The sequence below is a fragment of the Muscardinus avellanarius genome (assembly GCF_963383645.1).
Source record: "Muscardinus avellanarius genome assembly, chromosome: 7".
In the NCBI taxonomy this organism is placed as follows: Eukaryota; Metazoa; Chordata; class Mammalia; order Rodentia; family Gliridae; genus Muscardinus; species Muscardinus avellanarius.
The window spans coordinates 22,644,871-22,662,731 of NC_137793.1; the positions used below are offsets into that span (position 1 = coordinate 22,644,871).

The following is a 17,861-nucleotide window of genomic DNA, read 5'->3' on the forward strand; positions in this document are numbered from 1 at the left end:
CGTAGCTCGAAGGTAGAATGCCCCTGGATTCAATCCCCAGTACTACACAAATAAAAAAAGAAATACAATTTTGAAGTTTAAGAATATTTTCTTAATGCTTATAAGAAATACCACCTCACAGCTATATCATCATTTCATTTGACAGCGTAATAATTTAATTATTTCTAGCACTAATTCTAATTTACTCAGTTTAAATTTTTCAATGTTAAGAAACATGCCTTACACTTCCTTGCACAACAGAAGTTAATTACTTTCTAAAGCAAGGAAAGAATAAGTATTCACTCTGTTTTTCGAAGTAAATAAACTTTTATTCAAAACTTATTGTAAGTTTAGGGGAAAAAGTTTACCATGATACTTAGATATGGCATTCTTTGACATTAGTGGTTAATTTCATGGTAAAATGAATTTTTAAAAATTTAAAATTTTTTCAATATAATTTAAAAAATATTTTTATTTTTTATTGGTACATTGTAGTCATACATCTAAATGGAGTACAAGATGGTAGAGGCATACATGCACACATCAATCATTTAGCTCTTTCCCAATTCCCACCCTATTCTCTTCCCTCTTCTCACGTTTGGCTTAGTGATTGATATGTTTGTGAATGTACATCATGTACATTAGGGAATTTCTCTCCTCCCCTGTCCTATCCCCGTCAGTTTGGTCGACTTATTTATCCATCTATGGTTTCTCCTTCTTCACCTAGTATTCCTCCGATTGAACCTTCTTCTCCCTAGCTTCCACATATTAGGGAAAACCTGCTTTTTTTTTACTTCTAGTGACTGACTCGTTTCACTTAGCATAATGTTCTTCAGTTCCATCTATTTCCCTGCAAATGATGTAATTTTGTTCTTGTATATGGCTGAGTAAAACTCAATTGTGTATATATCTGGTAGTTTTGTAATCAGTTCATCTGTTGATAGACCTCTTGGCTGGTTCAAAAGTTTGGCAGTTGTGAATTGTGCTATGAACACATATATGCATGCATTACTTGGAACTTTAGTTTCCAATCTTTTGGGTAGATACCCAGAAGTGGTATTGCTGGATCATATGGTACATTCATTCCCATTCTTCTGAGGATCCACTATACTATTTTTAAAAGCAGTTAATTTTCAGTCCCTCCAGTGATGAAATAGAGTTCCTAATTCTCCACATCCTTGCTAGCATATGTTCTTTGTGTTTTAATGATTGCTGTTCTAATTGGTGTTAGGTAAAATCTTGGGGTAGTTTTGATTTTCATCTCTCTGATTGCTAATGATCATGAACATTTTTTAATATATTTATTGGCCATTAGAATTTATTCTTTTGTGAAGTGTCTATTTTAGTTCACTTGCCCATTTTTGATTATTTGTTTTCTTAGAGTGAGTTTGAATTCTCTGTATATTCTAGATATTAGTCCTTTATTTGACAAATAGTTGACAAAATTTTTCTCTATTCTGTCAGTTCACTGTTGAGGTTTTTGATAGTTTTCATTACTGTACAAAAGCTCTTCAGATTAATGCAATGCCACATATTGACCCATCTTTTAATTTCATGTGCCTTTGGAGTCTTGATGAGAAAGTTTTATCAATGCCTTTGTGTTGAAATGTTAGACCTATGCCCTCTTGAAGGAGCTATAAGGTTCTTGATTCATCTTGAATTGACTCTTGTGCAGGGTGAGAAAGTGAGGTTTATTTTCATTTTACTGCATATGGTTTACTAGTTTTCAGTGTGTTTTGGCCCATTTGTCAAAAATTAGTTGGTGCTGGGCATGGTGGCACACGCTAATCCCAGCATTTGGGAGGCTGAGACAGGAGGATCATGGTTCGCGGACAGCCTCGGTTACTTCTTGAGGCTCTTCGCAACTCAGTGAGACCCTGTTTCAAATTAAAGACTAAAATAGGTCTGGGGGTATAGCTCAGAGGTATAACACCCCTTGGTTTCATCCCCAGTACTGCAAAAAATAAATAAATAAATAAATTGACCAATTGTGTGGATTTGTTTCTGCTTCATTGATTTGTGTGTCTGTTTTTGTGCCAATACCATACTGTGTTCATTATTGTGGCTTTGTTGTATAGTTTGAAATTGGGTATTGTGATGCCTCCCCCTTGGTTCTTGATGCTGAGAACTACTTTGGCTATTCTGGGTTTTTTGTTGTTCCAAATGAATTTAAGGACTGATTTTTCTATGTCTGTGAGGAATGACTATGGTGATTTAATGGGTATTGCATTGAATCTATAGATCACTTTTGGAAGAATGGCTGTTTTGATGATATTTTTTTCTGTCTATTGACGAATATAGAAGATCTTTCCATCTCTTAAGGTCTTCGATTTCTTTTTTTTAGTGTTTTATAATTTTCTTTGTAGAGGCTTTTTTTTTTTTTTTACCTCCTTGTTTAGGTTTATTCCTAAGCATTTTATTTGTGGAATATTTTGAGTAGAAGTGTTTTCTGGATTTCTTTTTCAGAGGATTTATGGTAGACATACAGGAAAGCTTCTGATTTTTTTAAGATTGATTTTGTATCCAGACACTTTGCTTTTTTTGTTGAATTGGTTGATTATTCTACTTTTTATATATTTTTATTGGTGCATTGTATTCATACATATTAATGGAATACAAGATGGTGGAGACATATGTGCACACATCACCCAATTAGCCCTTACCCAATTCCCACCTCATTCCCTCCTTCCTCCTTCTCCTGTTTGGCTTAGTGATTGACTTTGATTGTTAAAGTACATCGTGTGCATTAGAGAATTTTCCTCTTTCCCCTTCCATCCCCTCAGGTCAACTTATTTGCTCATTTATAGTATCTTCTTTTGTCTGTAGTTCTTCCTATAACCCATTTTCTCCCTGGCTTCTGCATAGTAAAGAGAGCATCCAATTTTTTAATTTTTGTGACTGACTAATCTCACTTAGCATAATGTCCTCCAGTTCTATCCATTTTCCTGTAAATGAAGTAATTGTGTTTTTCTTTATGGCTAAGTAAAATTCCATTGTGTGCATATCTCATAGTTTTTTTTAATCCATTCACTTTTTTTTTTTTTTTTGGCAGTGCTGGGAATGGATATTAGCCCCTTATCAGAGTGGTGGCTGGTAAAGATCTTTTCCCATTCTGTAGGCTTCCTCTTTAGGTTATTGATGGTTTCCTTTGATGAGAAGAAACTTTTTAGTTTGATGCTATCCCACTTGTTAATTCTTGCTTTAATTTCCTGAGCTTTGGAGGTTTTGTTGAGAAAGTTACTGCCTATGCCAATATGTTATAGTGTTGAGCCTATGCTCTCCTCTAATAACTTCACAGTCTCTGGTCTAATTTCTAAGTCTTTGATCCATCTTGAGTTGATTCCTGTGCATGGTGAGATATAGGGGTGTAGTTCTATCTTTCTACAAATGGATAGCCAGTTCTCCCAGCACCATTTGTTGAAAAGGCTGTCTTTTCTCCAGCGTATGAGCTTGGCCCCTTTGTCAGAGATTAATTGACTAAAGATGTGTGGATTTGTTTCTGTATCTTCTATTCTAATCCACTGGTCAGTATATCTGTTATTGTGCCAGTACCGTGCTGTTTTTACTACTATTGCTCTATAGTATAATTTGAAGTCTGGGATTGTGATGCCTCCTGCATGTTTCTTATTGCTGATAATTGCTTTGGCTATTCTGGGTCATTTCTTTCTCCATATAAAGTTCATGGTTGATTTTCATAGGTCTCTGAAGAATGTTGTTGGTATTTTAATGGGAATTGCATTGAATCTATAGATCAGTTTTGGCAGAATGGCCATTTTGATGAAATTTATTCTGCCTATTCATGAGCATGGGAGATCTTTCCATCTTCCAAGTTCTTCTTCACTTTCTTTCTTTAATGTTTTATAGTTTTTGTTGAAGATGGGTTTCCAGCTGAATTCTACAAAACCTTCAGTGAACAACTAATACCAATACTTCATAACTTGTTCCAGGAAATTGAAAGAGGTAGAACTCTTCCAAATTCCTTCTATGAGGCCAGTATCACATTAATCCCCAAACCAAATAAATATACCTCAAGAAAGGAAAACTACAGACCAATATCCTTAATGAATATAGATGCAAAAATTCTAAAAATATTAGCCATATGCATTCAAAACTATATCAAGAGAGACTTTGTTTTAAAATAAAGAATAAAATAGGGCTGTAGCTGTAGCCTACTGAACCTAGAATACCCCTGATTCAATCCCCTGCACTACAAAAGTGAATGATTGAATGAATAGTAATAGGTTCATGAATTGGTGATTCCCAGTAGAACAAAGGACTATTGGAGTTGCAGGATTAATCTTCGTAGATATTAAAATCAGTAGTGTTTATGATGGAACCAGTACCTTAAAAAATAAGATTATCTGGAACCAGAACCTTAAAAAAATAAGGTTTTTTTTTTAAGGGAGAGTAGATAATTGCACCAAGCATTTTGATGAGGAAGTTGTGAAGGTATGCGTTTTGACACTGAAGAGATGGAAAATATTTGGAAAGTGAAAATGAGGAACATGAAGAATACCTAAAACATTTTCAGGCCCGGGTATAAGATGCTTGGAAGAGCAAGCAGCCACCTGACATGGTCTATAGTTGAAAATGAGTCATAGGGGAGAGCATATGTGTAGACTTTCATATTGTCATACCACTCTTTGAAGTATATAAGGTAACTTTCTTAGTAATTTTAGTTTCTTACATGGGCTTTTTCTGTTATCTTATTCACTAGTCATACATATTATGGAACTCAATAGTCTGTTTTCTGTTGGATTACCTCATCAAATTAGTGTTACTGTTCTCCTATTCAGTGTTTCATATTGCTAATGTACAAGACTGTATGGTTGTTCTAATGTGTGGTGTGCTCTGTGTGTGTGTACTTGTCAGATTATGCTTCTAATTTACAGGAAGTTTGTCACCTTAACATGCTGATGTCTCCCCAGTTATGATGGAATTGTAGTATAGTCATTACTGTTAGTATCCATAGGACAATAAGAAAAAAAAGTTTTCTTCAAAGTTTACTTATTCTTCTTAATACTTCTAACAAGCATTACCAACCTCTTGTCTGTTCCACACTTTATGAAAATATTATGTTAATTAACAAGACTTAGCAACATAAGAAACAATTGATATTAATATTATGAAATAAATCTTTATCTTTGAAAAGTCAGTTCCCCAAAAAACATACAACTTTTTGAGTAAGATAGTTTTATGTTAATTATTCTTAAAGGCCTCCAAAGTTTTGAGGATCTGATACATAGATTGATAAATCCAGAGATATAAAATGTTATGCCACAAGCAAAACTCATTCATTAAATAACTTTATTACAGCTGGGCGTGGTGGCGCACACTTGTAATCCCCGCTCTTGGGAGGCGGAGACAGGAGGAGTGTGCAGGTTTGAAGCCAGCCGTGCTGGCTTAGGAGACCCTGTTTCCAAATAAAACCTATAAAATAGGTCTGGGAGTGTAGCCTGGAGGTAGAAGGGCTTCCAGGAACCCCAGTACCACCAATAAATAAATAAATAAATAAATAAATAAATAAATAAATAAATAACTTTATTACTAAATTAGTCAATTTTGGCTGCTTCCATGTAAGACTTTTAAAAATTGTAGCTGTTGCTATTTGTGTCACTATTTAAAGCTCTTTAACCCTTTGCTACTCTTGAACACGAAATTAACTCAATAGTCAAAATATGGTAAATTACATTATGAAAAATTTGGATTTTTAAAAATATTGCTTTAAAAATACAAAGAGAATAAATCCTTTGCCATCTACTATGTTCTTAGCAGAAGTGTTTTCAAAATGATCAGACTGGCACCATCATGATACTGACCATTCAGAAAAGATACTAGTCTTTGGATCAGAACAGTATTCTCTTACGAAATAACAGTCTTGCCCCAAAACATGGTGGGTTTTTTTTTTAATCAAATTTAATTTTACCTTAAGTCTTCATGGTAATTCTTATTTTTTCCCTGTTTTGCAAATGAAAACTCCTAAGATTTAAAGTGATAAATAACTTACATGAAAGCTTAGCAAATTATTAGAGCCAGGATTCAAATGTAGTTTTATCTGGCTCTAAAATCTATGCTATTTTCACCATTTATATTGCCCTTGATAAAGCTCAGCTGTTTAGTTTATATCAAGAGCTGAGTTCATAATAGTGATCTCTCATTTGGAAGAATAAATCATTTTGCTATTTTTGTAATTTTTTTGAAAAATAAATTTAGTTCTATCAATACTTAGCTGAATTTTTTTTTTTTCTTTATGTATTAGGACGTCTTGCATGGCTGGTATACTTAGTTGGGACAGTTGTAGGAGGAAGATTAACATATACCAGTACAGATGAACATGATGCCATGGATGGAGAATTATCCTGTCGGTAAGTAATGGTCATGTGACTTACAAAAATTTAATAGTTAAGAAATTTAATTTTTATGCTTTTGTTAGTACTTATACATTATAGTGAGGTTCAAAGAGATACAAACATACATGCACACAGCACTTGGTGTATTTCCCTCTGGGTCACACGAGTTCCCGCCCCCTACCCATACATAATAGTGAGCTCTATAGTAGTACCTTCATATATGAACTTAGTATTATTTTAACTGCTTTCTTGTTTACTTCTTCTTTCTCCCCTCCAACTGCTTTTCCAAACCCTCCTCCACTATTCTACTGATCTGTCTTCTTGTTTATCTGAATCCCTTTGGTTTCCTATTTTCTCTCTTCTACGTATGGGAGAGAACATAAGACCCTTAACTTTCTGAGACTGAATCTAGCTTAGCATAATATTTTCCAGTTCCATTTATTTCTTGCAAATGACAAAATTTGGTTCTTTTTTATGTCTGAGTAAAATCCCATTTTGTATATGTACCACATCTTCTTTATTCATCTATTGACACATACCGAGGATGACTCTATAATTTGATTATTGTGAGTTATGCTGCTATAACCATGGATATTCATGTGTTTTTATAGTATTCTGATTTTTTTTTAATATATATACTGGGGATGGAACCCAGGAGCATTCTACTTCCAAGTGACACCTTCAGCTCAATATTTTATTCTTTCTTTTGAAACAGGGTCTCACTGAGTTGCAAAGGGCCTCACTAAGTAGCTGAGGCTGTCCTCGAACCACAGTCCTCCTATCTCAGCTTCCCAGATGCTGGGATTACAAGTGTGCACCACCACACCCGGCTAGTATTCTGATTTTAATTCTTTTGGAAAGATATCAAGGAGTGGTATAGCTGGGTCATGTGGTGGTTCCATTCATAGTCTTTTAAGGAACTTCCATATTGATCTCCATAATGATTATACTCATTTGCAATCCCACCAACAGTGTATAAGAATTTCTATTTCCCCATATCCTCACCAGCGCTTATTTGTAATTTTGATAATTGTAATTTTAATTGGAATTAAATAGAAACTCAGTGTAGTTTTGATTTGCATTTCCCTGGTTGCAAATGATATTGAGCATTGTTTCTGTATATTTATTGGCCATTTTGTATTTTTCTTTTAAGAAGTATGAATTCAGTTCATTGCCCATATAGTGTCATTATTTAGTGTTAAGTTTAATTAATGAATTAGTATTAGGAGCTTAAGAATATTGTATGTGGCCTCTTGAGAATGGTATTACTCCACTTTCTATTTATGAGAAAACTAAGATTTAGAGGTTAAGTGATTTTGAGAACTTGAATCACAAATAAGACTCACACATTTTTTATACATTTGTACAAATAATGTGATGAAGATTTAGGTTGCGTTTTCATTGCTTAGAATGTTATGAAGCATATAAAATTGATATGTATCAGGTTGGTTGCAAAATTAGGTTGACATACATCTGGTCAAAAAGTAATAGGTACAAGCTGGGTATCATGGTGAGTGCTGTATTCCAAGTACTTGAGAGGCTAAGACAGGAGGATCACAGGTTCAAAGCCAGCCTTAGCAACTTAGTGTGAAGCCCTGTTTCCAAATAAAAAACAGGTCTGGGGAGGGAGCCCAGAGGTAGAAGCCCCCTGGATTCCATCCCCAGTATAACTAACACACACACACACATACACACACACACACACACACACACACACACACTCATTCTCTCTCTCTCTCTCTCTCACATACACACACACACACACACACATACACACACACACTCACACACACGTAGAAGTGAAAATCAAAATCATACATAATTTGAAGAGCACTGCTATCATCTGAGTCTTTTTAATTATGTATGTATATTTTAACTTTTTTTGTGTGGTACTGGGGATGGAACCCAGGGGGCATGCTACCTCTGAGCGACACTCCTAGCCCTATTTTTAATTCTTTATTTTATTCTTTATTTTGAAACAGAGTCTCACTGAATTGTACAGGGCCTCACTAAGTAGCTGAGGTTGTCTGAACTGGAGAAAGGACAGGGAAAATAGGGGAGAGAATAAGAAAAGACAAATACAGTAGTCCTCATTTTTCTGGAGTCTGTTTTTCTGCTTTGGCTTCCTGAATAAATTTGTTTATAATCCTTAAATCAGTTCTTGTGGAGATTTTGCTGTCATCTGCAGACATGTACACAGAAGCAAAAACATTCTAATTGTCGCTTGCCCAATTGCTCAGCTTAGTTTGAGTAAAAGAGGACTCCACTTTCTTGTTGAAGTTCTCAGTATCTTTTTGTAGTCTAGTTAGTGCCACACTTGCCATGTTGCCATGTTTGTGCTTTCTTTTATTTCACTGTTCATATGGTCCAGCTATAGTACTGAAGTGTTTACTGTGCAGAGTCCTTAAGTCCAAGAAGGTTGTCTTGTGACTCACAAATACATGAGTTAGAGAAGCATTGTTCAAACGTACATCTTAGTACTCTTGACTGTGAGAGTTCAATGTTAACAAATCAACTATATATATTAAATAAAATTTCTTTAAACAGAAGTACACATAAAACAAGGTCGTGATTTGTTGGCAAAAATGCAGTCAGAGACCGACAGGAACCTAACCCTCTATTTCCCCTAGGAGCAGGGATTCAATATTCATTAATCCAATGTTCTCAGTGACTTTATAGAACATAACAACCATGGATAAGGTGGTGTGTTACTGAGAAAGCACAGTTAGTTGGTTGCTTTTACAGGAATTTTTCTCAGGCCCCACGAAGCTATTGTTGTTTTTCTCAAAATAACCCATTGAGAGAGGGGGAGTAAGAGCAAACAATTTATCTGTTGGGTTCTTTCTGTTTCCTTCCCTCCTTCCTTCCCTCCTTCCTTTCTTTCTTTTTGCGGTACTGGGATGGAACACAGGGGCATTGTACCTCTGAGCTACACCCCCAGCCCTTGTTTTTAGTTTCTTTATTTTTGAAACAGGGTTTCACTGAGTAGCTAAGGCTGTCCTCAGCTACTTTTTTTCCCCCTCTCTAAATAGTTCCACATGCTTCTTTCTCTTCAAAGACACTTTCTTTGTCTTGTTGCACCCCAGAATATTAGTTACCTCTGCTAACATTTTTATAGCATTTGTTATAGAACTTGCCATTCTTTATTCTTTTTTTTAATAAATTTTTATTGGTGCATTGTCATACATCTTAATGGGATAAAAACTTCTTGTGGAGATATACATCAGCCCTTACCCAATCCTTAACCCCTTCCTTTCCCCTCCCTCCTTCCCATGCTTGGTTTCCTGATTAACTTTGATATATTTAAGTACATTGTGTGATTTAAATACTTTCCCTCTTTCCCCTTCCCTCTCGTCATATAGGTCACCTTAATTAATTTCTCCTCTATAGTATCCCTTCTTCATCTTGAGTTCCTCCTGTTACCCATTTCTCCTTAGGTTTCACACATTAATATCACAAAAAATAAATCAGATGCTTTTCATTCTTCTAATAGCTTGTTTTATTGCCTTTTTGGGATAGACTGTGGATATCTAAAAGACTGGGGATATCTTGCTAACTAATCTGAACATCTAATATACTTGATATGTATTAGGCCCTCAAATATTTTTTTTACATAATTAAGAAGTTGGGAATCTAAAATAATTATTAAATATTCATTTCTTTGTATTTGGAATAGTGTGCTTATATTTGGGTTGAAATTATTATTATTATTATTATTATTATTATTATTATTATTATTATTTGGTGGTATTGGGGTTTCTGGAAGCCCTTCTACCTCTGGGCTACACTCTCAGACCTATTTTTACATTTTTTAAAATTTGGAAACAGGGTCTCCTAAGCCAGCGCGCACGGCTGGCTTCGAACCTGCACGATCCTCCTGTCTCTGCCTCCCAAGCGCGGGGATTATAAGTGTGCGCCACCACGCCCAGCCTTGAAATTATTTAGTTACTTAATGTTTTTTATTTTTATTTTTTTATTTTATAATTTTTTTATTGGTGCATTATATTCATACAACATATTGGGGTAGAAAACTTGTGTGTACAAACATGTACTCATCACTGATTTAACCCCTACCCAATTCCCACCCCATTCCTTCCCCATCCCTCCCTCCCTTGCTTGGCTTAGTGATTGACTTCGATATGTTTAAGTACATTGTGTGTTTTAGAGATTTTCCTCTTTCCCCCCCTCCTTTCTCCTCCTTTAGATTGTCTTGTTTGCTCCTCTATAGGATTTCCTCTTTCAAGAGTTCCTCCTATGACCCATATCTCCCTAACTCTCACATATTAGGGAAAGCATCAGATTTCTTATTTTTTGTGACTGACTAATCTCACTTAGCATAATGTCCTCCAGTTCCATCCATTTCCCTGGAAATGATGTAATTGAGTTTTTTTTGATGGCTGAGTAAAATTCCATTGTGTACATATCCCACAGTTTTTTAATCCATTCATCTGTTGATGGACATCTTGGCTGGTTCCATAGTTTGGCTATGGTGAATTGTGCAGCTATGAACATAGATACACATGCATTAGTTTGGTAGTTTGGTTTCTTTTCTTTTGGGTAGATACCCAACAGTGGTATTGCTGGATCAAATGGTAGATTTGTTCCCATTCTTCTGAGGATTCTCCATACTGTTTTCCAAAGTGGTTGCACTAATTTGCAATCCCACCAACAATGTCTCAGAGTTCCCACTTCTCCACATCCTCGCCAGCATCTGTTGTTGTTTGTGTTTTGAATGATTGCCATTCTAGTTGGAGTTAGGTGGAATCTCAGGGTAGTTTTGATTTGCATCTCTCTGATTGCCAGTGATGTTGAGCATTTTTTCATGCATTTATTGGCCATTTGAATTTCTTCTTTTGTGAAGTGTCTATTTAGTTCATTTGCCCATTTTGTTATTGGATGCTTTGTTTTCTTAGTGTTGAGTTTCTTGAGTTCTCTGTATATTCTAGATATTAGTCCTCTATCGGTGGTGTAGGTAGCAAAAATCTTCTCCCATTCTGTTGGCTCTTGATTGAGGTTCTTGATATTCTTGATAGTTTCCTTTGCTGAACAGAAGCTCTTCAGTTTCATGCAATCCCATGTATTGATTCTCCTTTTAATTTGTTGTGCCTTTGGGGTCTTGTTGAGGAAATGTTTGTCTGTACCTATGTGTTGTAGTGTTGGACCTATGCCCTCTTCAAGGAGCTTCAAGGTCTCTGGTTTAATTTCCAAGTCTTTGATCCATCGTGAGTTGACTTTTGTACAGGGTGAAAAAGTGGGATTAATATCCAATTTTCTGCATATGGTTAACCAGTTTTGCCAACACCATTTGTTGAAGAGGCTATCTTTTTTCCAGTGTATGTTTTTGGCTTCTTTGTCAAAAATCAATTGGCTGAAAGTGTGTGGACTTGTTTCTGGGTCTTCTATTCTGCTCCATTGGTCTATATATCTGTTCTTTTGCCAGTACCATGCTGTTTTTATTACAATGGCTTTGTAGTATAGTTTAAAGTCAGGTATTGCTAATTCCTCCTGCGTGGTTTTTGTTACTGAGAACTACCTTGGCTATTCTGGGCTTTTTGTTATTCCAGATAAATTTAAGGACTGATTTTTCTATGTCTGTGAGGAATGATCTTGGTAGTTTAATGGGCATTGCATTAAATCTGTAGATCACTTTTGGGAGGATGGCCATTTTAATGATAGTTATTCTGCCAATCCATGAACGTGGAAGGTCTTTCCTTCTTCTAAGATCTTCTTCGATTTCTTTTTTCAGTGTTTTATAATTTTCTTTGTAGAGAACTTAATGTTTTTTAATGATTAACCATTTTATTTTTTCATGAGAAGGTGTGTGTGTGTGTGTGTGTGTGTGTGTGTGTGTGTGTGTGTGTGAGGGGGGGGAGATAAACACTGGGCCTAAACACTTGTTAGAGGTGACTATAAATCTTTGGAGGTAGTAGAGATTGCTAATTGTCCCTCATATTTCTTCCTCTTTTCTTCTTTATATTAATAAATATCTGATTTTTTGCTAAGCGAATGTCCAATGTGATAAAAGAGTAGATGTATTAGAATGTCTTATAGTTAGATATGGTTAAGTGCTTATTGTTTGGGGCATTTGGATATCAGTGGATATGCAACGTAGTTTGACTTAATGAGTGGAACCAAATAATCCATCTTAGACCACAAATTCACTGTAGAGGCAAGTGTAACAAGATAGAAGGAGCTTGAGCTTGGTACATCATGGAGAGTCAGCCAGCCTTGCCATGCTTTTTGGATTTTTAATTTAGAGAAAAATAACCATCTGTATTGTTCAAGCCATTGCTAATTTGGATTTTAAGCGTTTGCCATTGAACCTGTACAGCCTACCAAAACTTCTTTGACAAAAGGATGATGTACCCTCTGGGAATTTTTTTCTACTCTCTTCCTCAGAGGTGGAAATCACACACTTAGTATAAGTTGTAAAACAAATTCTTTCGCTTGTACATCTTTCTTGGATTTGGGAATGTGTGCTCTTCAAGGGAAATAAAAATAAACAAGAAAGTACATAGAATCAACAAAGAACTTGAATAGGAGAAGGGAGGGCCTACTCATTAAAGAATTTAAAAAGCAAAATATGCTTTCTGTCAGTCACTTGACAAATTACCTGGATCCAGAAATGGAGTTTGAGGTATATATCTGTTTAACTTAAAATTACACCAATAATCTGCTAATTGAACGATACACAGGCTTTAAAAAAAACTTTTTTCCTCCTCCCAAAATTAAAGTATAAGTGCATCTTAGAAAAAACCCAAACATGGTAGTAAAATTCTTAAATCTACTTCTTGAGCAAATTTTCTTTCATAATATTAGTAGTATTGAAGATGGTAAGTGAAGGGTACTTTTAAGAATGTATTTTAATATAAGCATAGCACAGTAGCACACAATCATAATAGTGTCAAAATATATTTTCTTAACACTTTGACAGTATATACCTCATTTGCTCATTAATTAATTAATTAATTCATTCGTTTATACTACTGGGGATTGAGCTCAGGGACATTCTTATCCCAAGCTGCACTCCTGGCCCTGTTTTATTTTTTTGTTTTGAAAGAGGGTCTCACTAGGTTGATGAGAATCTCACTACTTGCCGAGGCTGTCCTCATATCTACAGTTGTCCTGTCTCAGCCTCCCAAGTACTAAGATGGACAGGCTCACACCACCCTATCCTCCTTACCATTTTTAAAATAGTTTATGTGCCATGATCTAGGTATTTTGTCTTTGGGGCTAAAGGAGAGAGAACAGTAGTTAGTATTTCATTTAGAAATACAAATTTGTATTCAAAATTAGATGATTAAATTTTGGTATAGCCTTAACATTGTAAAACTATTATAATGCTTTGGAAACTTTTTCATAATATGAGGAAAAACCGATGAAAATACACTTAGATTAATCATGGAAAAGTAAATCCTGTAAGTAATTCCTGTAATCATGAAAAAGTAAATCCTGTAAGTAATTTGAATGCATAATTGAATGAAAACAAGAACTTCATAATGGTGAATAAAGATAGACTGTACAAGAAAGGCAATTGGGTAGCCATCTAAAATATTTGACTTACAATGTGTATCAGAATAAGTCCGAATGTAAGCCGGGCGTGGTGGCGCATGCTTGTAATCCCCGCTCTTGGGAGGCTGAGACAGGAGGATTGTACAGGTTCAAAGCCAGCCTCAGTTGGCTTAAGAGACCCTGTTTCCAAATAAAATATAAAATAGGTCTGGGAGTGTAGCTGGGAGGCAGAAGGCCCCTGGGTTCCATCTGCAGTACCAGGCAAAAAAAAAAAAAAAAAAAAAAAAAAAAGTCCAAATGTATGAAAGAGGTAAATGTAAAAAATACCTCATTTCAGGTAAAATCTTGCTATTACGTGATAACCAGAAAGATGATTTTTATAACTTTTGCCTAAGAAAAACAAAAACTTCTGCTGGAATTGAAAAACTACTATAATCAAAGTTGAGACAAATGAAAAATAAAAATTACAGGTTGGCTACAGGCAGAGTTGAGTTCTCTAATATGCAAAGAATTGTACAAAGCAGTTTTAAAAAGACAAGCCATGTGTAGTGGTGCATACCTGTAATCCCACTACTTGGGAGGCTATGACAGGAGGATCACAGGTTTGAAGCCAGCCTTGGCAATTTAGGGAGGCTCTCAGCAACCTAATGAGACCCTCGTTCCAAATAAAAAATAAAATAAGGCTGGTGGTAAAGCTCAGAAGTTCAGAATTACAATCCCGCTAGGTTCACACTTCAGCTACACACACACACACACACACACACACACACACACACACACACACCCTGGTAGAAAAAAATTAGCAAAATATATGAATAGATCACAAAAAAGCATGTACATATGACTTCAAAACATGGAAAATTGTAACCTCGTGAAAGAAGTATAAGTTAAACTCATACTGATATTCTATGCCCTTTTTGCAGATTTCCAGAAATTCTTAAGTTTCATATCATCCAGAATTACTTTTTTTTTAAGTATGTCTAGGCACTCTTATGGACTAATGGTAGGAACCTATTGTTTTAGTTTCTCTGGATGACTATTTGGTAATAGCTATCAAAATTGTAAAAATTTGTATTATTTGAGCTAGTTATTTCACTCTTACAAATGTGTATTGTAAACTTACACATGACATACACAGGATTATTAATTGTAAACAACCTTAGTGTTCATCAATAGGGGAATGTTTGAAGATATGGCACACTCATAAAATGGAATCTAGGAATCTGCAAAAGAGTAAGGAAGCTCTTTATGTCTGACATTGAACGATCTCAATATAGTTTGTCAAAGGGAAAAAGCTAAATGTAAAACTATTTATATGGCTTCCTACATGTATTTTAAAGAGTTGGGATGAGAATCTAGAGTCTTAATTTCCTTATATAGTCTTTTTAAAATAAAATTATATATACATATATATTTGGAAGGACACAAAAGCTATTAACAATGTGTATATGTTCAAGTGTATATACATGGAAGGAATTAGATAGGTGGTCAGGGTTAGAAAAGAATGCGGCTTCCTGAATATCCTCTACCTGCGTTGTTTTTTATATGGTTGTAAAAATTTACGTACTTATTAAGGGTGTGAGTTATCATTCTTCTACTCTATTTTCTGAGGGTTTTTTTAGACATTCTAACGACTACCCACTTGCATATTTTCTTGTGTCTTTGTATATTTCCTTGTGAATATTCCATTCCCTTTTTAAAAAAATATTTTCAATTGGTGCATTGTAATTGTACATGATAGAATCATAGTGATACATTCATAGCACATACCATTATTTGGTCTTCTCTACTTAATATCTCTTAAAAGATCATACTGACTTTCTTATGTGTGTGTGGTACTGGGGTTCCTGGATACCCTTCTACCTCTGGGCTACACTCCCAGACCTATTTTTATACTTTTTTATTTGGAAACGGTCTCTTAAGCCAGCGCGGCTGCGCGATCCTCCTGTCTCTGCCTCCCAACCGCGGGGATTACAAGTGTGAGCCACCACGCCCAGCTCATACTGACTTTGTTAGTACAAGGTACTTGGCAGCCACCCACTGGAAAATTTTAACCCATTAAGTTCCAAGTTTTTAATTGTGTGTGTGTGTGTGTGTGTGTGTGTGTGTGTGTGTGTATGCGTGCATGGATGGTACTGGTGATTAAATCTGGGGCATTCTACTTCTAAGCTATAAGCCCTGGCCCTATTTTATTTTTAATTTAAAACAGGTTCTTGTTAGGTTGCTGAGGCTGCCTTCAAACATGTGGTTTTCCTGTCTAAGCCTCCCAAACACTGAGATTACAGGCATACACCACCATACTCTGCCCAAGTTTTTAATTCTGTGAATATTAACAAAATTGGTATGGATGCATTAAAAATGATTGGAAATCTTAGAGGTTATATATATTAATATTAACATTATGTTATGATTATACTATAATTATATTCTTATCACCAAGTTTTTAAGAATGCTGGGATTATAAGTGTGTACCACCACACCCGGCTTATCTTATGGGCTTTTTTAGGTAAAGTTTTTTTTTTTTGGTGGTACATATTTTTTTTTTTTGGAAACAGGGTCTCGTAAGCCAGCGAGGCTGTCTTTGAACCTGTGCGATCCTCCTGTCTCCGCCTCCCAAACACAGGGATTATAAGCATGCACCACCACGCCTGGTGGTAAAAGTTTTTAAAACTCATTGAGTAATGTAAGCCGGGCACAATAGAACACGTGTAATAATTAGTACTTGGGAGGCTGAGACAGGACCATCTAGGGTTCAAGACCAACCTAACAACTTAGACCTTTAGCAAATCAGTGAGACCTTATTTTAAAATGAAAAGGGCTGGGGTGTAGCTTGGAGATGGAATGCCCATGGGATGAATTCCCAGTACCAACAAAAAAGAGTGATTTAACAGAATATGTATAATACTTTATATTTAAAAAATTTTTAGTCACATGATCCTAAAATATTTATAAATATAAGACAAGTGAAAATGGAATACACACTATATTTAATATTCTTTTATTAAATATATATGCATGTGTTTACTTTTATCTGTATAGATTATATGTATATGCTATGTTTTTATCTATGAAGCTTTTTAGAAAAAGAAAGCATATAAGTTCACATTTAGGTCTATATTAAAAATACTAGAAGGAATTAGACCAATTGTAGTATCCTCTGGAGAAGGATTTCAGGAGATTTAAAAAATGTTTTTGTATGCTTTTTATCTTTCCACTTGTTACAGTATTTATATAAGTGTTTTAATGTTTCTTTAAGCCTGTGCTGAAACATTTTTTTTCCTTCACCTAAAAGTGTTTTTCAGCTTATATCTTTAATGGATACTGGATTGCCTCAGTGTTCTAATGAGAAAATAGAGCTTGCAATTCTGTGGTTTTTGGATCAGTTTCGTAAAACATATGTTGGTGATCAACTTCAAAGAACCTCAAAGGTAGGTTTTATTACCAGTTTTATTTTTAAGTTATTAAAGATGAAGAAAGAGGTGTACATAAAATAGCTGTGAACTCAGTGATGTATTTAAATTTCTACAAATAATTAACTGAGCAATTGAACTCATTTGATAAATTGGTATTGAAAATCAATACAAAATTAATTTGCTTCTTTAATACCTAGATTTACCATTCTTTTTGAAGGTTGATTGGTAGAGAAGTAGTAAATGTTTTTAACATGGGTAGTTATTAAATAGTTAAGATTAATTTAAACTCTTCAATTGATTTTGCCTTTTGTATTTCAAGATTCCAAACAAGAATTGCTGTTTTAGTAAGTTCAGATCTTTTGACACTTATGTGATTTCCAGTATATTCCACTCATTTCTTGGCGTTTTTACATGTTAAATAATGAGAACTATGAGAATTTAGGTGTGTACTTGACAGGCTGCAGTCAAATCTCTTAAATGCAGGGAATGTTCATAATGTGATAAGTGAAAGTTTAGCATCAGTAGTTTAGATAACTTGATCTTGAGGCATATTAGAAATTACTGAAGGCAGTTATGCAGCCCTAAGCAGATACTTAGTACAAAAGGC

At 35.0% G+C, this 17,861-nt stretch overlaps 1 protein-coding gene across 1 annotated transcript in view; it reads left to right on the plus strand.

Moving 5' to 3' along the window:
- Positions 1 to 17,861, plus strand: part of RANBP17 (RAN binding protein 17) — a gene marked incomplete at both ends in the record, with an annotated part of 325,987 nt that overhangs the window by 56,351 nt on the left and 251,775 nt on the right. The window contains 2 exons of the mRNA XM_080698633.1: positions 6,239 to 6,344; positions 17,134 to 17,269. Coding sequence (XP_080554759.1) covers positions 6,239 to 6,344; positions 17,134 to 17,269 — 242 coding nt within the window. The remainder of the gene's footprint in view (positions 1 to 6,238; positions 6,345 to 17,133; positions 17,270 to 17,861) is intronic.